Here is a 23,406-nt window from a genome sequence, read left to right as displayed (position 1 = left end):
CCTTCCTGCCCTTCCCCCATCCTTCCCCTGCTCGTGCTCTCTCTCAAATAAATAAATAAAATCTTAAAAAAATAATAAAATAAAATTTCCATGTCACGGTGACTTAAACAAGATGAGTTTCTTTTCTTTTCTCTCTCTCAAATCAAGGCTTCTAGCTGGTTGCTCCACAGTCACTGCTCTCAAAGTTACCTCATGGTCCAAGATGGCTGCGAGAGCTCCAGCCATTAGGTCCTCTTGCCAGCCAGTGGGAAGGAAAAAATAACCAAGAATGGTGCACCCCTCTTGTAAAGAATACTTTGAGGCAGTGGCATGCACACTCCCACTTACATCTCCATGGCCAGAATTTGGCCCCATGGCCACATGGCTGCAAGAAAGCTAGGAAATCTTTTTTTGGGTGTCCTTATGCTTAGCTACAGATCAGAGTTTTATTATTAAGGAAGAAGACATATTGAAGGGCAAGTAGATGCTCCCAGACCATTATCTGTCCCTCCCTAGTCCTAAGAAGGACTGCAGTTTTGAATCTCCTATCACCAGCCTACACCATTCTTTGAAGATTTGGTCCTGCCTCACTGACTCTCCTGCATGTCCCTGTTGTAATTCTTGGTTTCCATATCCAAGTAAACCCTTCCAGTGCCCAGCTCAGCCTCTCTGTCCCTTGGCCTCCTTTCCTCTCTGTTCTTATCCTCAACTTGCCCTCCTCCACTGGAGCAGATCATCACTGTGTCACCGCTGACCCTGGGGATCTCCATCTCATCCCCCCACTCTCTGACCCAGCTCACTCCCTCTGGCCCCCCAACTCCCACCACCTTTCAACCTCACCAGAAACTACATCAACTAGGGGATCTGTCACCTTTCCCTGTCCCTTTAGCTTACAAATATGCTATTTCTCCCAACTTAAAACACCTCCTGCTCGAATCAGCTCCCCTGCTAACCACCACCCCATTTCTCTGCTCCCCCGGCCCTCCCCACTTTCTCTCTTCCCACTCACTCCAAGCAGGCCCCACTCCTCCAGCAATGCCCTTGCCTACGCCACCAGCAACCTCCAGGGTAGGGACGGCCAGCAACCAGCTTCCTTGCTCACCTACCGTGGCCATTCCTGCCACCTGCCCAGGGCCGGCCCTGGTTTATGTTTGTCGCTCCAGTGTGGTTTGGAATAGCCCGCCTCTACTCCCAAGTGTGTGGGCTTGGACAGTAAATTACACAGTCGCCCTCTCTCTCAGCCGCACCTGACACGGTTGCTCGCTCCTCGTCTCACACTCCGGCGTGTCCTCCTCCCTCCCTGGCTTCTCCTCAAGCCCCTTGGCTGAGAAGTGAGATCCCCCCTCACTTCCCAGCACCTTCTAACATTGTGGTGCCCCTGTGCTCAGTCCTCAGTATCCCCTCTGCTCTATCTTCACTCATTCCCTCAGCCATCCCAGCCAGGTGTTTGCCACACGGGGCTGATGACTCCTAATGTTCTCTCTCTAGCCCAGACCTTATGTCCAGCTGCCCTGTGACCTCACACATGCACATCCAATGGGCACTTTATTTTTTTTTTATTTTTATTTATTCATTTGAGTAATCTCTACCCCCAACCTGGGGCTCGAACTCATGACCTTGAGATCAAGAGTCACATGCTCTTCCAACTGAGCCAGCCAGGCACCCTTCAATTGGCACTTCATTTTTTTTTTTTTTTAAGATTTTAGTTATTTATTTGAGCGAGAGAGAGAGAGAGAGAAGCAGACTCCCCACCAAGCAGGGAGCCTGATGCGGGGCTCAATCCCGGGACTCCAGGATCATGAGCTGAAAGCAGACACTTAACTGACTGAGACACCCAGGTGCCCCTTAATTGGCACTTTAAACTGAACACATCCAACACTAGACTCCCGACTTCCCACACATGACTCTCCAAGGTCCTTCTCATCCTAGTTAATGGAATCTCCACCACTTCAGTTGCTCACGCCAAAGCCTGATTTCACCCTGACCCCTTAACCCCAAATGCAATGAGCCAGGGTAGCCTGTCATGTCCCCCACCTTCTCACCTGGTCATTGCCTGGAGAACTGCTGGCCTCCTTGCCTCCCCAACCCTCCAGAATGTTAATAAGTTTGGTCTTATTAAAATTTACTCAAAACCCTCCAATGTCCCCCAGTTGTCACCAAGTAGACCCCAATGTTACCTTAATTCCCTTGCTCTCTGGCCCCCATTTCACCCCAAGTACCTCTATCTTGTCTACTGCTCTCCCCTTTACCCACTCTCTTCCAGCCTTATTGTTCCTCAAATGTGGCTGAGCACATTCCTACCTCAGGGCCTTTGCACTTGCTATTTCAACTGTCTGGAATGCTCTGCCCCAAGATACTTATGCAGCTCACCTGTCACCTCTTCAGCTCTTTATTTAGATGTCACCTTCTCAGTGATACCTTTCCCAATCACTCTGTTGTAACATGCAACCCTCGCTCCCCTCATACTTTTACACTTTCTCCCCTTTTTCTGCTTTTATTTTCTGCACAGTATGTATCACCTTCTTCCTTTTCTCTTTCTTTCTTTTTTTTTATAGAGGGAGAGAGAGACTTTTAATCTCCACATGGACCCAGCACAGAACCCAATGTGGGGCTCAATCTCACGACCTGGAGATCATGACCTGAGCCAAAATCAAGAGTCGGATGCTTCACCAACTGAGCCACACAGGCGCCCTGTATCACCTTCTAACACCACCTAATAGATTAGAATGTCAGCGTTACGAGGGCAGGGAGTTCGTGCGTTTTGTTCACTGCCACATGTCGAGTACCCGGAACACCGCCTGGCACACAGTATGGGCCGATGAATAGTTATTGAGGAGCCGTCCTTCTGTGCCACACAGCCTGCCTGCCCTGCTGTGCATCCGTCTGACTCCAGCCCTCATCCGTCTCTCGCGTCAGTCAGTCCCTTTCTCTGATGGCTCTCCTGCACCTGGTGCGTGGGGGTGAGCGGGCAGAAGTGAATCTGCTCTCCTGTCTCCATGTGGCTTTGGAAGGCAGTGAGCAGCCTGTGTCTGGGTGTATGCAAGCAAAGGCGGGAGACTGCGAGTGTAAGAGGGCTGCTGATTCTGCTGGGGGCCGCGCTGCATGACCCGCAGAGCAATTCCAGCCCAGAGGCACACTGATTCTGTGAAAAGCCATGAAGTCCCCCGATAATATCATTGTCACACTAGACTTTCCAGAGCAGACAGCAGTGCCCTGTTTCATTGTCTGTGCCCCACCCCCACCCCCCCAAGCAACACTCCTCCCTCAGGCTGATCTCCATGCTGATGAAAACTGAGCTTGAATCCCATTTCAGCTTCTGCAGCCAGCACCCAGTAGGCACCTAGGGCTTCATTCAGCAAACAATCCAGAAGCTCCTCTGTGGGCCGCCGCGGGGCTCTTCTAGGGCTCTGAGCTCCGACGGCTGGTTTGCAACCTGCTCACTCACAGCCCACCTGTGAGACCCAGGACAGTGACTTAACCTTTCTGAGCCTCCATTCGCTTATCCAAAAAGCAAGGCTGAGGCTAGGACCCTGGCACTGGAAGTCTAGGGTTCACTGAGAGGAACTTCCTTGTGGAACAATCTGCCAGGAGCCACGTGACACCAACAGAACCTTGATGGATGAAAGCAGCCCCAGACAACCTCAACAAAATAAAGCTGGCAGGGACTCGTGGGTGGCTCAGTCGGTTAAGCGTCTGCCTTCGGCTCAGGTCATGATCCCGGGGTCCTGGAATCGAGTCCCGCATCACGCTCCCTGCTCTATGGGAAGCCTGCTTCTCCCTCTCCTGCTCCCCCTGCTTGTGTTCCCTCTCTCGCTGTGTCTCTCTCTCTCTCTGTCAAATAAATAAATAAAACCTTTTTTAAAAAGTAATAAAATAAAATAAAAAATAAATCTGGCAGAAACTGGCCATTTCAAAGCTCAGATCCATTTTCTTTTTTGCCGGAGTCTGGACATACCTTCAGGCAGTGGGGTTCCCAGGTTTCTGATAAGCCCACCTGAATGGATCCTTTCCAGGTATACATCTATCTTGTCAGATCAAGAAACTGAGGTTGGGGGGCGCCTGGGTGGCTCAGTCCTTAAGCGTCTGCCTTCGGCTCGGGTCATGATCCCAGGGCCCTGGGATCGAGCCCCGCATCGGGCTCCCTGCTTGTCGGGAGGCCTGTTTCTCCCTCTCCCATTCCCCCTGCTTGTGTTCCTGCTCTCGCTATCTCTCTCTGTCAAATAAATAAATAAAATCTTAAAAAAAAAGAAAGAAAGAAAGAAAGAAAGAAAGAAATTGAGGTTGGGGGCAAGATACTTAAAGCCAGAGGGCAAGCTTGCCCAAGGTCACCCAGCTGGGATGTGGTGAAGCAGGACTCAGTCTGTTTCTGGGCAAAATCTCTAGGTCTCAACCACTGCTTCAGACTTTCCCAAGATCCCCTCTTTTTACCACTGCACCACATACGCTGACCCAGGGAGCCCTGGGTTTGAGCCCCTCAGAGACTTGGGCCTCCCTTTGGTTCATCTGTGAAATGAAGGTAAAACGACAGGCAGCTGACATCAACAGGATGCCTGTTCTGGGCTCAGCACTGTGCTAAGCACCCACACCTATCAGTCCATTCAATTCTCCAAACTTCCCCACCGTCCCATGCAATTATTGTCACAGTTTACTGTGACACTTTTTGGCTAGAAAACAGGGCCATAGGTGAAACAAGGTGCCCCCCCCCCCCCCCCACCTTTCAAAGTTTCCGCAGGGACTAGAGAAAACACAAGTAAATATCAGGCACTTGGTCAACGGTATGGTTCCAAGTTACTTGGGCAAGTCACTTAACTTCTCTGAGTAGACAGGTAAGCAGACTGTGAGGATGAACTATGCCTGGCGCACAGTAGGAGTCACTATTTATCAGCATCCCAGCTGGTGGTGATGGCGAATCTCTGTCTTCTGAAAGTAGATTTAATTTTAGGGGCGCCTGGGTGGCTCAGTCGGTTAAGCGCCCGACTCTTGATCTCAGCTCAGGTCTTGATCGCAGGGTCATGAGTTCAAGCCCGTGTTGGGCTCCACGCTGGGTGTGGAGCCTACTTAAAAAAAAAAAGTAGATTTAATTTTAGAAAACAGCTAAAATTCATGTGGAATTGGATCTGGTGACTAATGCCAGTGATCAAGCTAAGAACTGTCATTTTTAGACCAAAACAAGGTGTAATTATGGAGCCTCGAGCCTGTTTTTCTTTGGAGAAAGGCCTGTTGCAATGGTGTTAGATCAGAAGGTATTAGAAGTTATCTGTATTCCTGATCGGATTCATATTCCTAAACTGACCCTCATTTTATTTTTTTAAGATTTGATTGATTGATTGATTTGACAGAGAGAGAGAGAGAGAGAGCATAAGCAGGGGGAGGGGTAGAGGGAGAGGGAAAACCAGGCTCCCCACTGGAGCCCGACTTGGGGCTGGATCCCAGGGTCCTGGGACTATGACCTGAGCCAAAGGCAGATGCCCAACCAACTGAGCCACCCAGGTGCCCCCCGACCCTCATTTTAACCAAAATCTTGATGCTCAATCCTAAATCCCAGGCCTTACCCAAATCTGACCATTTATTTATACTGTCTCTAAATTCCCACACGTGCTCACCAAATCTAGCAACACCAAGACCCAGAAGTTTCCATTCATTCTTTTCTGAGTTCTACTTCGCTACTTTCTGTTCCTCTCATGATCTGGACCTGCATTAATTCTCAAAGGATTTTTAAAAATATAATTGCAGGCGCCTGGGTGGCTCAGTCAGTTAAGCATCTGCCTTTGGCTCAGGTTGTGATCCCAGGGTCCTGGGATCAAGCCCCAAGTCAGGCTCCCTGCTCGGCGGGGAGTCTGCTTCTCCCTCTGCCAATGCTCCACCCCTGTTTATGCTCTCTCTCTGTCAAATAAATAAATAAAATCTTTAAAAAATATATAATTGCATTCAAAGCATACAAAATATGAATACATTCTCCTAAAAAGTAACTATAAAAAACGTAAAAAAAAAACCCACCTTTTTAGGGGCGCCTGGGTAGCTCAGTTGGTTAAGCGCCAGACTCTGGATTTCAGCTCAGGTCATGATCACAGGGTTGTGAGATCAAGCCCCGTGTCAGGCTTCCCACTCAGCATGGAGTCTGCTTGAGATTCTCTCCCTCCCTCCCTTTGCCCCTCCCTCTGTTTGCTCTCTCTCTCTCTAAAATAAATGAATAAAAAAAATTTTTTTAATAAAATTAACTTAAAAAGAGAAGCTTTTTTATTTTTTTATTTTTATTTATTTATTTGACAGAGAGAGACAGCGAGAGAGGGAACACAAGCAGTGGGAGTGGGAGAGGGAAGAAGCAGGCTTCCCACTGAGCGGGGAGCCCGATGCAGGGCTCAATCCCAGGATCCTGGGATCATGACCTGAGCCAAAGGCAGACGCTTAATGACTGAGCCACCCAGGTGCCCCAAGAGAAACCTTTTTAATAAAGTTATTTTTCACATGCTTTCAAAAGTGACTTTCCTTCTAATATATTCAAAATTACGTATTAAAATTTAAAGGCAAATATGGTTTCTAATTAATAAGTAGCAAAATGTAATCGAATTTAAATAGTTTAGACATTTTAATTCCACCTTATTAAATATTTTTTGGAAAACAGAACTGTTCCCAAAATAGCATCCGATGTGTCAATACGAGGAACTGCAATCATGCCTCACACATTAAGGCCTGACCTTCGTATATACAAATTTAAGAGTCATATGAATTGTTTTTAATATCATAAAGTGTTCCTCAGCCGTCATGTGCAACTTTAATACCAGTGCTGACTCATGAGAACCTTCAGAACGTGAAAAGAAGCAGGAAAAAAGGACACTTCATTTTTTTTTTTTTTAAGATTTTATGTATTTATTTGTCAGAGAGAGAGAGCACAAAGCAGGGGGAGTGGCAGGCAGAGGGAGAAGCAGGCTCCCCGCTGAGCAGGGAGCCCAATGCGGGGCTCCATCCCAGGACCCCAGGATCATGACCTGAGCCAGAGGCAGACACTCAACCCACTGAGCCACCCAGGCGTCCCTAAAACAGACACTTTATTATGCAAGTATCTATCACATCCATGCAACCCAAGAGGAGAGGTCTGAGAAATGAATTGATCTTTTCTTTCACTTGAGAGCTTCTGCTGTTCACATGGGCCCACACTCCGAAGCCGTGTCCTCTGACCTGGCCTGTCACCCAGCCCACGTTCGGTCCAGTGCAGACACCTCTGGTTTGGAGAACAGGGGGCAAGATGTGAGGCATTCCCTCAGCTCCCCCCCAAGCCCCCACCCCTGTTAGAATGCAGATATTTCAGTTTCCAGTTTGCCTGGTCAGATCAGCCCTGAGCCCCAGGTGCCCTCCTGTTCTCAGTCATGTATTTGTCTGGGGTTTGAGATCTTCAGGAACCCTCTAAAGGACCGGTCTTGGGGCCTGGTCGAGGGGCGCCCCGGCTCTATTGTGCAAAGTGCTTTGCTGCCTGGAAATTTTTGCATAAGCTGTGCCTTATGCCTGGAAGGTTCTCATTCCTAGTCTCTGAAAGCCTTCAGGTCTCAACTTATTTTAGCATTTTTTTATTAAGTAAACTCTACCCCCAACATGGGGCTCCAACACATCACCCCAAGATCAAGAGTCACACTGTATGACCAGGGCTTAGCATACTGTTTGGCACAAAGTCGGTGCTCTGGAAATATTTGTTGACCAGTTCTCAGCCATGAGCTTCCTCACCTTCGATATCAGGGTATTAATGTCTGCCTCATAAACGTTATTGTGAGGGTGGAGAGAGAAGAGGAGCAAGGAGACTGACATACAGTAGGTGGTCAATAAATGCTATTATTATTATTGTTATTATTACTGTGCATTCAGAGGCCAATGAGGACCGAGGAATCGTGGAGATGGGGACTTGAGGGCTATTTAGAGTGGGACAGGTTTCGTGGAATAGGCTTAAGCAAAGGCATGGAGGAGAGAGAATGTAAAGGCTGTACACAAGCCTATGTGGCTGGATGAGTAGTAGGGATGGGGATAGCCCTGCAGTTAGAAAGGCAGACTGGGGCCAGACCAGGGAGAGCCTTGAATGCCAACCCAGCACATTTAAATTTGACCCTTAGGCAATAGGGAGCCAATGAATGTTTTTGAGCAAAGGTGTCAACTGAAGAAGTGGTATTTTAGGAAGACTGATTAGGGCAAATCTGGATCAGGTGGACCAAGCAAGTGAAAAACAAAAAGCCTGACAGTTTCATTCATACTCCATCTCTAATCCTTGTGACTGCATAAAACATGCAAGGGTTAGGGGTAAAAGCTCTGACAGGAGTCAGATCTGGATTCACGCCCCTGGCCAAGCAACCTGACGATCTGGCCGATGCTGAGCACTCCCCGAGCACTCACGTTACCTCCCCAAGCCTTGGTTTGTCTGTCTACAAAATGGAGATAATCATCCCTACCCTGCCTATCTCACTGGACTCTTGTGAGAATTGAGTGAAATTAAAGATGTGCTCATTAACTCATTGAAAAAATGAACCCCACTCAGGGATCAAGTGGTGCTGTAAATGCTGAGGAGACAGGGATGAAGTGGGAGTTCAGTGAAAAGGGACACATAATTACCAATTACTGAGTGCCCACTGCATGCTTTTTTTTTTTTCCTAAGATTTTATTTATTTATTTGACGGAGAGAGACAGCGAGAGAGGGAACACAAGCAGAGGGAGAGGGAGAGGGAGAGAGAGAGAAGCAGGCTTCCCGCGGAGCAGGGAGCCCGAGGCTGATGCGGGGCTTGATCCCCGGACCCTGGGATCCTGACTTGAGCCAAAGGCTCGATCCCCAGAGCCTGGGATCCTGACCTGAGCCAAAGGCAGCCACTTAACGACTGAGCCGTCCAGGCGCCCCCCCACTGCGTGCTCTTTTCTACCTGTCATCTCGCTGAATCTGCCAGGATGCAGGGCTCAAACTCACGACCCTGAGATCACGACCCAAGCTGAAACCAAGAATCAGATGCTTAACTGACTGAGCCACCCAGGTGCCCCTCATCTCAATGAATCTGAACAATATCCTTACCGGTTGAGCCCATTTTATAAATGAAGAAACGGAGGCTCAGAGGGGCTCAGGGCGTTCAGCCCTTAAGTGACAGAGCTCAGGTCGTGGGCTCAGGGCTGACCCATGGGTAAGATGACTGCCTGCCTCCTAGCGCTAAACCTTTGAACACACCTGGCTATTTCCAACTTCTAGGCCTTTATCTTGTTCCTTTTCCAGGTATCCCATCCCACTTTTATTTTTGCCTGTGGAGCTCCTGTTCATCATCTTTTAAATTTTAGATCAGGCTTTTCAGGAAGCCTCCAGGACAGCTGAGTGAGACCCCTGCTCTGGGCTTCCTCAGCAATTAACCAAACGTCTCCCATATTAATCACATCAACACTATATCCTTGGGGGGCACCTGGCTGGCTCAGTCTGTGGAGCCCGTGACTCTTGATCTGTGGGTCATGAGTGGATCGTGAGTGGGGTCATGAGTTTGAGCCCCACCTTGGGCATAGAGATTACTTAAACAAAACAAAACAAAACTATATCCTTGGTCTCTAAACTTTAAAAAAGCATGTTCGCTATCAGTAAAAAAATAATTTTAAGTGTACATCCATAATTAGGCATGTTTCTTAATAAAGTACTGGATAATACACATGCTTCTGTCAATCCATATATACTAAGTATCAGTCAACCCTAGTTCTTATTTTTTATGAAAAATAAAGATAAATACAGGATCTGATCTAATATTTTCTTCCCACACCCCACTGACCCCTGACAAATTACAAATTGGCACCTCCGACCGGAAGCTGGGTGGGGGAGGGTGGGGCTGGCACAGCGATGGCGTCCTTCAGGCTGCTGGTGGTCTGAGAACTGGGGAGTCAACCTCTTCCCTCAGTGGGCTGGACCTGGTGAGTGGGGGGGGTTGTGGGCAGGAGAGAAGCACCTCCCACAGTGCTGCCACCTTCTTGAGCCAGCGGGAGGTGGGGTGAAGTTGAGCCTGGATTAGCCGGGGAGGGCAGGGAGGCTCCTAGAGCTGCAGGGTGGCCAGAGAAGGGGGTGTGGATAGGCGAATACACCATGCCGCTGCAGGACGACACCCTCCGAGAGGTGTGGGCCTCGGACAGGTCCGGAAGCGCCCCCACCACCACCTCACCTCAACCTACCTGAACCCTGGGGGGGCCCAGGTGGAGGGGTTGGGGAGGGGCAGAAAAGGGGAGGAAGACAGACTGATTGCATTGCTACCCTCAGTGGACATGAAGAGGAAGGCCAGAGCCCCGAGGTCCAGCAGCGCCCCAAGCAGGTATGTCACCCCTGCTTGGAAAGGAGGCAGGGAGAACCCCCCCATTGCGTGTAAGCCCATGCAGGGAAGGGGATCTGGGAGTGGGACGCGTCCCCCTCAGCAGCGCCTGAGTGTTTCTTCCTTGTAGTTTTGCCTTTTTTTTTTTTTTTTCTCTTTTGAGGAAAAGGGTGTTTCGGGGCATGGGATGTCCAGGGGAGGAATTGGGACTCTGGGGCCTTGGACGCGGCCATGATGCATGCGAGGGGTCACCGTTCCCACCCCAAGAAGAAGGCTGCTGTTCCCCTCCCGATAATCCGCGGTTATTTCTGGCGGCTCAAGGGATTAGAGGGTCATGGGCAGCCCTCCGAGCCCCCCTTTCCTTCCTCTCCCTCCTCTTGACCCCCACTCCGCAGCGACCCGCCAAGGGGCAGAAGTTGAGGAAGAAGAGGACGGAGGCTCCCGAGTCCCCGGGCCCTAAGGGATCCAAGCCCCGGAGACCTGCCGGCGGGCGGGGGGCCGAGCCTGGGGGCGCCCCCGGTGAGGGGCCCGGGAGGGGTGCGGCTGAATCCTGGAGTCCTGGGGGTGGGGGCAGTGAGGGGGGAACTGGAGGGGTGGGAGAGGGCCCGGGTAGAACGGGGGGGGGGGGCTGGGAGGGATGTATGAAAGCCAGGGGAGGGGTGTCGGAGGTGGAAAGAGCGCCCAGAGGAGACCCCCACAGAAAGGAGCCCGAGGCGGGCAGCGTCCGGGGCTCAGGCGCCGTCCGAGGAGGGGGTCGGGCCCTGCCTGACCCCAGCCTCTCGGCTCAGCCGGGCGGAGGGGGAAGCCGCGGGAGGAGGCGGCCCCGCAGCCGCCGGAGGCCCGGCCGCCGCACACGGTCTACGCCAAGTTCCTCAGGGACCCCGAGGCCAAGCGCGACCCGCGGGAAACCTTCCTGGTAGCGCGAGCCCCGGACGCAGTGGACGGTGAGACGCGGTCGGGGGGTGGGGGTGGGGGGGAGTGGAGCGCGGGAGGGGGGCGCTGGAGAGAAGGCGCGAAGGGCCCGCACGGGAACCGCGACAGGGCGACGGAAAACTCGGGAAGAGCCTCTCTTTCTCCGGCCTTCTCTTTGAGCCAAAAAACCCCACTTTATTCTCTTGTTCTTTACTCCGTTTTCCGGTTGGGGAAACTGAGGCACGGAGCGGTTAAGAGTTTTGCCTTAAACTACAGCTAGGGGCCAGAGATAGCCCAGATGGGTCTGGCTGGAAGTCAGAAACGGACAAGGCCAGGAAGATGCGGAGGGGGAGAGGGGCGCCTGGGTGGCTCAGTCGTTAAGCGTCTGCCTTCGGCTCAGGTCATGGTCCCAGGGTCCTGGGATCGAGCCCCGCATCGGGCTCCCTGCTCGGCGGGAAGCCTGCTTCTCCCTCTCCCACTCCCCCTGCTTGTGTTCCCTCTCTCGCTGTGTCTCTCTCTTGTCAAATAAATAAATAAAATCTTAAAAAAAAAAAAAAAAAAAAAGCAGCGGAGAGGGAGAAACAGCGCAGGTGCGGTGATGGGGGGTGGGGGGACTGCAAGACAGGCAGGAGTGTGTGAGGAGGTAAGGGTCCCGGAGCGGGGGGGAGGGCCCTACAGAGAAGGGCATTTCCCCCAGAACAGGATTGCCAAGCCCCTCGCATTCCCCCAACCCCAGCTCACTTCCCAGAACACCTTGGAATCACCCCCAAGGTTTGAGGAAGGAGCTAGAACTGTGTTTCTCCTATTGTTCCTGTTCCTGTTCCAGAAGGGGAGCCTCCCACCCACCCCCCTCATTTACCACTTCCCAGCAATCTGGGGGGACCGGGCTCCCAGATGATGGGGCCCACGCCAGCCCCCATTATGAGGAGCTTCTACCTACAGAGGATGAAGAGGAATCAGAGGACCACGAAGAGGAAGAGGAGGCGGAGGAAAAGAAAGAGAAAATCCCTCTGCCACCCAAGAAGGTTCCTAAAGAGAAGACTTCTGCCGGGGTCAAGGAGAGGAAGGCCAAGGCCCAGGGTCAGAAGGGTGAGTGTTGAAGGTACAGAGGGACCACACAGACTCGGAAAGCTAGCCCTGTCCTTCAGGGGCTTGGAGGCCTCAGTGATAGGCGAGAGTTGAGACATCAGAAAGTTACCAGTGCCTGGACGCAAGAGTTTCCTTCTCTGGTGTCTTCCCCATGACGGTCCTTAAGTACATAGTACGTGTGCTCCCCCCACGCCCCACCATCCCCACCATCCCCACCACTGCCTGCCCAGGGAGCTCTGTGAGCCAGGTAGGACAGAGGATTTTAGTTTTGTGATTTTTTAGTGGTTTTTCTTTTAACTCAATATGTATTATTGTTATAATTTTCATAAAAGTATCAAAGCCATTACGGTAGAAATCAGTCAATGAAATAAATGCTATCATGGCTCTCTGGCCTGGGCACCTCGCCCTACAGGTACCGCAGGCTGGTCTAAATGGGGACAGGTAGCTAGGACCCTGGGCCTCTGTGGGAGGGAGAGAACACTGTCTGTAGCACCTGCCAGAGGAGGTTTTCTGGGGAGATGGGGTGGGAGCTGGGAATCAGAGACTCAGTTAGAAGGCCCGCATTCATTCATTCATTCATTCATTCATTCTGTAATGTCTATTAAGCTCCTGATGTTTGTCCAGCCCTTTACAGACTCAGGATTAAAATGCAACAAGCAGGGTGCCTGGGTGGCTCAGATGGTTGAGCGTCTGCCTTCGGCTCAGGTCATGATCTCAGGGTCCTGGGATCGAGTCCCGCATCGGGTTCCCTGCTCGGTGCAGAGCCTGCTTCTCCCTCTCCCTCTGCCACTCCCTCTGCTTGTGCTCTTCTGTCTATCTCTCTGTCAAATAAATAAATAAAATCTTAAAAAAAAAAAATGCAACAAGCAGGGTGCCTGGGTGGCTCAGCTGGTTGAGTGACTGCCTTTGGCTCAGGTCATGATCCTGGAGTCCTGCGTCGGGCTCCCTGCTCGGCGGGGAGTCTGCTTCTCCCTCTGACCCTCCCCCCTCTCATATGCTCTCTCTCTCTCATTCTCTCTCTCTCAAATAAATAAATAAAATCTTAAATAATAAATAAATAAAATAAAATAAAACGCAACGAGCAGAAGACAGACTCTGGGCCCTTGTCAGGTCTTCAGCCTCCCTGGGGACTGAAGAAATGATGAGTGGGTTGGAAAGTGGCCTTCAGCCCCAACAGGCTCTTCTCTGTCTAACCCCTACCTCCATTTCCAGGGGACCTGGGAAGCCCTGTCCCCCCAGCCAAACCTCTGCGCATGAAGAAGGAGGCGCCAGCGGGGGAGGGGCCCAAGATGAGAAAGACGAAGAAGAAAGGTGAGACTGGTCTCCCGAGGAACAGGGGACTCTGGGTGTGGTGGTGTGTGACTCCTTCACATCCACCCACACAGGGTCTGGGGAGGCTGACAAGGACCCCTCAGGGAGCCCAGCCAGAGTGAGAAAGAAGACTGCAGCAGCCATGTTTCTGGTTGGGGAAGAAGGGCCAGCTGAGAAAGCTCCGAAGAAGAAAGGTGGGTGGTCGTGGCCTCTGGGGCCATGACATCTAGAGGCCGTCCTGGGGGTGGGGAACCCAAGTGCAGTGTGGGGTGAGGAGAGGGCTCTGGAGTCCGAAGACTTGAGGGGCATCTTACTCCCCACTTAAATAGCTGTGTGGTCTCAAGCAGGTATCTGAGCCTTTCTGAGTCTCTGATAATAGTAATATGGGAGTGCTCTCTTGTGCTTGTGGGGAGGGTCCAAGTAAGGCGTGGGTGTTAGAAGTGCTCCACAGGGTCAGGGATTCACAGGCTTGTACCCCCTCCATGCCAGGCACTTCCAAAGGCCCAGAAGAGGAGAGGAAGGAGGACGAGGAGGAGGAGGAAGAAGTGGCAGCCGTGGGAATGAAGAACAGCAATCAGAAGGGCAAAGCGAAAGGAAAAGGCAAAAAGGTTGGGATCCAGAGGGGAAGGGGGCCGAGTCCCCTTCAGGGAGCAGGGCAGGGGCCTGGGCTTGGGGGACTAGAGTATGGAACCTCGTGGGGAGGGGGGGGCCGGGGGTTAGAGTCTTGGCTCCCTCTCTGATGACACGATAGGAGGACAAAGGTCACCAGACTTGTGAGAACAGAGAAGGCGGTTGAGGGGTCACTAGGCTGGGATTGGCTCCCTGCGGGCCTGATGTTATCTGGGCTCTAAGCCCTCCCCTCTGCGGCCTAACCAGCAGCCCCAGCCAGAGATGCTCACAAAGCCACCACGCGAAGAGACACCCATCTTCTGTACCAGAGAGGGAGAACACGCAGGCAGAGTGTGCTCACTGACTGTGTGAGTTGTTAAAATATTTTCACGCTACTGCTCTGGGGCCCCAAGTGCTTTCTGCTACCGAATCCGGGATGGCCCAACCTTCCCGCAGCTGAAGAGTTAACACTGGCAGACAGGTGCCTCCAGAACCCTCCTCCAGGCCCACCAGGGTCCATTTGGACAGACCAGGCAGTTTCCAGGGGCAGAACAGGTTGTTAACTCTCTTGAATATTGCTCTTTCTCACAAATAGGACTCAGGCACCAACATGCACAAGCCGGGGTAAGCAGGAGAGGGGGGCCAAACTGGAGAGAGAAAGTGATGAAAGTCTTTGAGAAATTGGGTTTCCACAAGTGGAGAGATCACCCTGAGGGCAGAGCCGGGGTCCGAGCCATGTGGGTTTATTAGTTTGTTCAGGAGTGGTCAGGTCTTGGGGGACTGACTCACATTAGCCAACATCACCAGATACCGATATATAAACTAAAGGCCAGTTTCTTATCTCCCACGGGGAATATAACCGCAGTGCCGCCTTCAATACAGTAGGCCCTAGAAATTTACAGCTGTGGAAATGTTTGAATAAGCTCTGGCTTTCTCCACATCACATTCCAAACATAGTCTTGCGTTTCCCAAGTTTCTTCTGGAGCAGCCCAGAGTGGAGAAGAGATGCTCCCTTGCCCGGAGGCTAAGGGCCTGCTCACCGACACCAGCCTCACCTCACACGTAGTCCAAACCTGCCCTCAGCAAAAATGGCCGACCGCAGCGTATCAGGGATTCTCCGTAGCTCTCATATAGCACACACCCAGGCTGGCAGTCCCCTCTCTTCCCTAGTGGGAAAGTTGGGGTTACGGTCTTGGCTCCCCCTCTTAGGAGGGATAGAACATGAGGGCAGAGGGCACCAGATCCAAAGGGGCAGCTGTGGGGTCACCAGGTCAGGCCTAGGCCACCCTAGTGTGGAATGCAACCAAACTGTGATTCGGAGTTTTTCCATGAGCAAGATAAGCTTATTTATTTATTCACTGTCTTACCTCGGTATTGCAGTCTGACAAACTACCCCCAAAACTTAGTGCCTTAAGACAACAAACATTTCTTTTCTTAGTTTCTAAAAGTCAGGAATCTAGGAGGGGCCTAGCAAGGTACTTCTGGCTTGGGGTCTGTTCTGAGAATGCAGTCAAGATGTCAGTTGGGTCTGCAGTCACTTGGGAAGCTTGGCTGGCAATAGAGGATTCACTTCTAGAATGGTTCACTGTCATGGTTGTTGGCTGGAGCCCTCTCCATAGGGCGGCTTGAGTGGTCTAATGACATGGCAGCCTACTTCCCCCAGGGCTCAAGAGTGGCCCAAGGGAGACAGCAAGGAGAAGCCACAGTATCTCTTATGACCTGGCCTTAGAAGTGACCCCTCCCCCCATCACTTGGGCTATATTCCATTGGTCAGAAAGACCAAACTCTGATACGATGTGGAAGGAGACTACACGAAGTGGAAATACCAGGAGGCAGGGAACACCGGGGCTCATCTTGGAGGTTGGCTCCTGCAGTCATTGATAATTTACCATACACTGTAATGATAGCAATAGCTAATACTTCTCTAACACAGCAGTTCATACCTTTGGCCCCACCTCAGTTCGCCCGTTGACACAGTGTCCACACGAAGGAAGGTCTTTCTAAGGCTCTGGCTCTGGCACCATTTTAAGCCCAGTTCCACTTCTTACTAGCTGTGTGAACTTGGGCAAGTTCCTTAACCTCTCTGAGCCTCAACTTCTTCGGTAAAATTGGACAATTACTTCAGTAGTTACCTAAGAGAATTAAATTAGTTAATATTTGGAAGATACTTAGAGCTATGCCCGGCACATTGGTAGGCTTTATTGGAGTGTTTGTTAATATATAAATCAATAAGGTCTCTCCCGGGGAATCCAGCCCCAACCTCTGCATTTCTCAGATGAGAAAACTGAGTCACAGGGTGGTTCAAGTTAAACATGACAGAGTTAGTGGTGGAACCAGGATTTGAACCCAAGCTGTCTGGCTCCAGATCCCAGGCTCTTAACCACAAAGTGAAGCAAAATAATAATAAAGCGCCAAGCTCCGCAGAGCCACCTAGCATGGCCTGCTGGGCTGTAGGGGAAGTGAGGGGCCCAGCCCACTGTAGCTGGCCTGTCTGTTCTCTTCCACACAGAAAGCGGTGAGTCGTCCTGCCTGCCCTGCCTGTGTCCCGGCACTGGGGATCTGCTGAGGGCAGAGAAGCCAGGGCTCCAGGACTGATACACGCTCTGCCCCGACCTAGAAGGAGGAGAGAGACCCATCCCCACCCATAGAAGTGGATGAACCCCAGGAGTTTGTACTCCGGCCTGCCCCTCAGGACCGGACGGTGCGCTGCAGGCTGACCCGGGACAAGAAGGGCATGGATCGGGGCTTGTATCCCTCCTACTTCCTGCACCTGGACACAGAGAAGAAGGTGGGTAGGGGGGAGACAGCAGGGGAGAGAGAGTGCAGGTGCCAGGACCCAGGCTGGGGGGCGGCTAGAGCCAAAATGGGGGTGTGGGTGGAGTCCGACGCAAACAGGCCTTCCCTTTCCCCTCACTCACCTCCTTCCTTCACCTGTCTCCCCCTCTCCCCAGGTGTTCCTCCTGGCAGGCAGGAAGCGGAAACGTAGCAAGACGGCCAATTACCTCATCTCCAGCGACCCCACCAATCTGTCCCGAGGAGGGGAGAATTTCATTGGGAAGCTGAGGTGGGGTTGGGAAGCCCAGGGCCACAAGAGACCATGGCGAGTCACTTCCGTCTCCCTCTGCCACCACATTGGGCACTCCAGAAATGTCCCCTGCCCCAGGGCTTCCCACACTTGAGTGTGCACGGATCACTTGGAAGCGTTGTTAAAATGGCCCAGTGGGTCTGGGTGTGGGGCAAGAGTCTTCATTTCTTTTTTTTTTTTTTTAAAGATTTTATTTATTTATTTGAGAGAGAGAATGAGAGAGAGCAAGCACATGAGAGGGGGGAGGGTCAGAGGGAGAAGCAGACTCCCTGCTGAGCAGGGAGCCCGATGCGGGACTCGATCCGGGGACTCCAGGATCATGACCTGAGCCGAAGGCAGTCGCTTAACCAACTGAGCCACCCAGGCGCCCCAAGAGTCTTCATTTCTAACAAGCCCCCAGGTGATGCCCGTGCTGCTGGACCAGGGACCTCACTTGACATAGGTCATAAGGGTCCATGAGGACAGGGACCACGCCTGTCACATTCATGGTTGAATTCCCAGCACCTGGTACATAGTAGCGACTCAATAAAACATTTACTAAGTGAATGAATAAACAAATATCCAGCACCTACCCTGTGCTGTGTCTCCCCATATATCTCATCTAATCCTCACTGCGCATCTGAGAGGTAAGGGGAAGGGGGGAGCCCCGAGTCAGGTCTTATTTCTTATATTTTTGTATTTAACAAACACTTATGTAAGGCCTACCTACGTGTCAGGCATTGTTCTAACTTCCAAACATGAATCCATGTAGTCCCCTTATTGACCAAGTGGTAAATACTGTTATTAGGCCCATTTTACAGAGGGGGATGTTGAGGCTCAGAGAGTTCAGCCTGCCTAGGGTCAGTAAGAGATGGAGCTGAGATCTGAAGGTTGCCCAGTGTCCTTCCAGATCCAGCTTCTAAAAAGACCTCATGAGGGGAGCCTGGGGCAGGGGACAAGAGTTGTTCTGTCCTAAGACACCCACACCCTTGACATAGGAAGCTCTCCAAACTGCCTGGCTATGAGGAAGGGTCTTGGAGCAGGGGTGTGGAGTCCCCCCAGCCCTGCCCCCAGCTGCACCCTGCTTGCAGGTCCAATCTCCTGGGCAACCGCTTTACCGTCTTTGACAATGGGCAGAACCCGCACCGTGGAGGAGGCAGCACTAATGTGGGGAGCCTTCGGCAGGAACTGGCAGCTGTGATCTATGTGAGAACACCCCCCAGCACCCCCCTCCCGGCAGGACCCTCCCCTTCGCAGGGACCGGCCTAACAGGCATCTCCCTCCCAGGAAACCAACGTGCTGGGCTTCCGGGGTCCCCGGCGCATGACGGTCATCATTCCTGGCATGAATACGGAGAACGAGAGGGTCCCCATCCGGCCGCGAAATGTGAGCCCAGCACCTCCCTGACGCCTCCCCCTGAGGGTCCTGTTCCCCTGTGATCCATTCATGACCCACTCCTGGGGAGCTGGGGGGCAGGGGCTCAGGTTGCCCATACCCAACTTCCTGGGCACACTCATCACCCTGTGTCACACATTCATTCTGGAAACTCGGATGAATTAGGCGGTTTTGTAATTGAATTCACTGGAACCAATACAATGAGTTGCTTTTTTTTCCCCAGTGTACACCAAATCATCCATTCATATATTCATTCACTGAATGAGTTGTATATTGTGTATATCGTACTATACACATTCAGCGTATAATGAGTGCTGAGTATTATTCTAGGTAACTGGCAGACATCAGTGAGTAAAAAAGATCTGCCCTCCTGAAGCTGACATTCTAGCGGAGGGGACGGACTGTAGACAATAATTGTGACAAATAAGTAAATTGTGTAGAATGTTAGAAAGTGACAAGTGGTATGGAAGAAAGAAAAAGTCGGAGTGGGCCTCATTGAGAAGGTGACGTTTAAGCAAAGACATGAAGGAGGTGAGGGAGCAAGCCTATAGATATCTAGGGAGAGAGCATCCAGGCAGAGGGAAGAGCCAATGCAAACACCCTGAGGCAGGATGATGCCCGGTGGGTTTGTGGTGAGAGGTGAGAGTTGAGTCTCAGATAGGGCCTGTATAACTGGTTTGTACTGGGAGAAACAGGAAGCCACAGCAGGGTTCTCAGGAGTGACTTGATTTGCCTTCTATTTTAAAAAGCAAAGGTTGCGTGTGTGTGTGTGCGCGTGTGTGTGCGTGTGTAGTCTAGGGTAAGACGGAGAGATGGGCCGGGGAGAGGTGGCCATCTTCAGTGTCAGTCGCTCGCTCCGCAGGTCAGTGAGCCCGGGACTGCAGAGACAGGATGACTGGCGTGCTCCATACTCGCAGTGATGTCACTTTACTCATTTACAAGGAAAAATAACACCCGTCAGCTGATCACACATCCTTCCATGCTGGCAAGTCACACCGTAATCAGAGGCCTGGCCAACCCGAGGGGCTCGAGGCACGGAAGGCTGTTAGTCTTGAGGAGCCGCGGGTCCCACAGCTGCTCCTTCCAGGCCCGGACTAAACACGCAAATGCTCCAGAGGCAGGGCCTCCCGAGTGTGTCTGGGCTTGGTGAGAACTCCCCAGGGCCGCTCGGGGTAACTCTTCATCATTTCACCGTCCATTCATTCTACAGTCGTTCATTAAAGCCAGGCACTGAAGATCCAAAATCAGCAAACAGGAACCATCAGAACAATCCGACATTTATTGAGCATGTACTCTGGGCCAGGAACTGATCTGAATAACATGCCATGCACTATTAACTGCTTTAATCCTCACAAGACCCTGTTGTGAGGGAAACTGAGGCACAGAGCCATCAATAAAATATGATAGCTGCCCTTTAAGTATCTAATTCTGCCCATTACAGTGTAGTGGGAGAAATAGTAAGAGCAGGTGTTATGGAGGGAGACTCCGAGCTAAGACGTCTAAATCAGACACGGGGTCAGGGAGCCTTCTCGGAGGACATGATCTTGCGCAGACTCACTCTAAGCCACGAATGTGACCAGTGCCAAGGGAACTCAGGAAAGAAGTATCTCAAGAGCGCTATCACGTAGGCACCACTCCTTCCTCTGAGAAACTCTCTTCTGGGACATCTTATTTTAACCACTGTTTACCTGTCCGTCTCCCCAAACACAACTGCGATCTCCGTGTCAATCACAGCATGTCTAGTGCATCCTTATGATCAGGTGCCAGCATGTGGCTGTTCCGAGGACCCCTTGGGTGCCAAGGGTGCAGAGCACCTACTGTGTGCCAGATGCTACTTCCCAACCCTCCACTTCGGCATCCCACGGCGAGACCCATTCTCACAGAGGTCCACCCTGCCCACAAGGATACTGCAGAGACCAAGCTGCTCGGTCCTTGGTCAAGGATGCCCCGAACGGATGTCCATGTCCAGTCTGCACACTAGCACACACATGCAAAGGCATGCACAGGTCCCCAGGCCCCTTCCCCTCGGTCCTGAGCTATCTCGGCCACCCCTAAATGTCCTCTCCCTAACACTCGCCTTTGGCACCCCAGGCCAGCGATGGGTTGCTGGTGCGCTGGCAGAACAAAACACTGGAGAGCCTCATCGAGCTGCACAACAAGCCACCTGTCTGGAACGAAGACAGCGGCTCCTACACCCTCAACTTCCAAGGTCGAGTCACACAAGCTTCAGTCAAGAATTTCCAAATTGTCCACGCCGATGACCGTGAGTATCTGAGGGCCCAAGCCGGGCTGTTCCCCACCACCTCCAGGACCCTGACCCTCCCTCGGGCCTTTCCCCACCACCTCTCTTTCTCTCTCTCTCTCTCTCTCTCTCTCACACACACACACACACACACACGCATGCATGTGCACAAAGCTGTCCTTTCTCGCTGGAGCCAGAACATCCAGGAAAGTCACTCCCTCCTGCAGGGGCATTGACAGCTTGTTCCCAGGAGCCTCAGGTATTCCAAGCAGGTGTCTCGGGGCTTACTGTCGCAGGCCTTCTTTCTAGCATTGACCAGAGCCTGGGGTAGATACTGGGATATTCTGGGTAAGAAAGACTGTGTTGAAGGGAGAGTTAATCTGCTGGAGCTTGAGAACCACTGATAGCCCAACCTCTACGTGGTCAAAGAGGCTGCTGAGGCTCAGAGAGGGCGGCGCCTTCCCCAAAGTCTCTCAGCGACTCCAGGAGGTCCCACTGGCCATCAAAATTTATTTCACAGACACACAGGGCTTTCTATGTGCTAGGCACTGTTCTCTGGACTTTACAGATACTGAATCATTAAATCTTTGCAACAACCCTACCCCTCCAAAACCTGAGGAAGATATTATTATTGTCCCTACTTGGCAGATGAGAAAACTGAGGCATAGAGAGGTTAAGTAAATTGCCCAAGGTAGTACAGCTGTAAGAGGTAGAGTTGGCACAAGAACCCCGGTGGTCTGGCTCCAGGGCCCCAGCTCCCAACCCCTTCAAGATGGCCGCCTTGCAGGGCTAGGGAATATTAATCAAGCATCTCTCAATGCCTGCTCTATTGTCCTCTCTCAAGTAAGGTCAAAGGCCTGCCCTCAAGGAGTTAGGGAAACAAGATATGCCCAGAACACAATTAAGTAAAAATGTCCCTGTTAACAGGCCTGGGGGAGAGGTTCCCACTAGGGTGAGGAAGTTTGGGATGGAAAGATACCTTCCAAGGGACTCCGGGTTCCCAGGATTGGCTGACACTGAGCAACTTCTCCATCCCCCACTCCATCCTAGGGATGTGTCCCCAGTGTCACCTGTCCCAAGGCCTTGGAAAACTGCTCTCCAGATCACATTTCTGGTGGAGCCTGGTCTGCAGAGATCAGGGGTATTTTTAGCAACTTCCTGTCCCTATGGATGCTGGGGGAGGTGTTTGGGACTGGGGCTGGGAACCTGGACCAGATATGGGATGGGGCTGAGTGGAGCCACTCGATAAGGTAGGGACTCGGGGGGGCTAGTGAAGGGAGAGAGCCTGGCGGTCTAAGATGGGACTTGGGGGCTGGGGATGGGAAGAAGGAATGAGGCCAGAGCCATTGTCTGGGGGAAGTGTGACAGGTTCCTATATTTAAGTGCCTGTCCTACCCATAGCCCTGGGTGGCAGAAGATAAGGCAGGATCCCTGCCCTCAGGGGCTTACAGTCAGTCAGAAGGCTGGTCAAGCGGCAGGTGGGGCCGGTTGGGCCAGATAAGAAGGGGTGGATGGGTGGAGGGTGAATAATTGAGTTGGTCGCTGAGGATTAGGGCCCCAATGCAAAGGAGGGAGACTTCTCCCAAAGTTGAGGACACTGTCTGCCAGGACTGGGACCCTAGGAGATCTTGCCCCCCCACCGGTCTGTGTCTACAGCTGACTACATCGTACTGCAGTTCGGGCGCGTGGCCGAGGACGCCTTCACCCTAGACTACCGGTATCCGCTGTGCGCCCTGCAGGCCTTCGCCATCGCCCTCTCCAGTTTCGACGGGAAGCTGGCCTGCGAGTGACCCCAGCAGCCCCCAGCGCCCGCCAAGGGCGGGGGAACGGATTCAGTGGAGGCTTGCAGGGTCCATTCGCCAAAGCCCCCACTGAAGACTCCTCTCTTGTCCGGGGCTGACCCCTCACTGTCTCCGAGTGACCTCCATCCACTCCCCAGCCCGGCACAGGCCGAGGCAGGGAGGAGCTCAGACTGCGGTCCGACAGAGATGAAGAACATCTGGAGTCGGGAGCCGCACATCTGGTCGCGGAGCTAGCCTGAGCCGCTTCACCAACCGCCCCCCTTCCCCGCCCCGCGCCCCAGTCACTTCCTGTCCAGGAGCAGTAGTCAGTGTTGTTTTAACCCCCTCCGGGATCGAGGAGTGGGGCGGGCTCGGAAGAGGGGGTAGGTGATGCGGGCGGAACACCGGGTACACACATCCCCAGTAAAGCCGCGTCCCAGACCCGGCAAGCAGTGGTTCTTCAGCGCGTGCCGAGAACGAGGCGGCGGGAGGGGTCCGGAGCGCGGGAGGGGTCCGGAGGGCGGGCCGGAGGCCTGCCTCCCCACCCCCCAACCCCGCTCCCGCCCAGGCCCGGGGCGCTCCCGCGTCCCCTCCCCCGCGCCCAGCGCCGGTCCTACCGAAACTCGGCGGGCTCGTGGTGTCGAGACGCCCCCCGCGGGGGCCCCGGGCCGCGAGGGAGGGCCCGGAGGTCCGGGAAGAGGGGAAAGGGAGAAATTCGAGAAACAAGCC

General features: G+C 52.6%; 1 protein-coding gene across 1 annotated transcript; it reads left to right on the top strand.

Annotated features, from left to right (window-relative positions):
* The first annotated feature begins 10,054 nt into the window (after positions 1-10,054).
* TULP1 (TUB like protein 1) lies at positions 10,055-22,686 on the top strand. Its single transcript, XM_054505671.1, has 15 exons — positions 10,055-10,101; positions 10,226-10,277; positions 10,670-10,793; positions 11,063-11,218; positions 12,129-12,275; positions 13,488-13,586; positions 13,661-13,780; positions 14,076-14,194; positions 14,372-14,377; positions 16,813-16,983; positions 17,147-17,259; positions 18,351-18,465; positions 18,547-18,645; positions 20,746-20,917; positions 22,553-22,686. Exons 1-15 carry the CDS (start codon positions 10,055-10,057, stop codon positions 22,684-22,686), a joined length of 1,674 nt encoding a protein of 557 aa, XP_054361646.1.
* The last annotated feature ends 720 nt before the right edge of the window (positions 22,687-23,406 follow it).

The sequence above is a fragment of the Mirounga angustirostris genome, unplaced genomic scaffold (assembly GCF_029215605.1).
Source record: "Mirounga angustirostris isolate CCGP_5_RB_7025 unplaced genomic scaffold, mMirAng1.0.hap1 SCAF_8, whole genome shotgun sequence".
Taxonomy (NCBI): domain Eukaryota; kingdom Metazoa; phylum Chordata; class Mammalia; order Carnivora; family Phocidae; genus Mirounga; species Mirounga angustirostris.
Note: the sequence above shows the minus strand (reverse complement) of the source record. Positions and strands in the feature narration are given on the sequence as shown.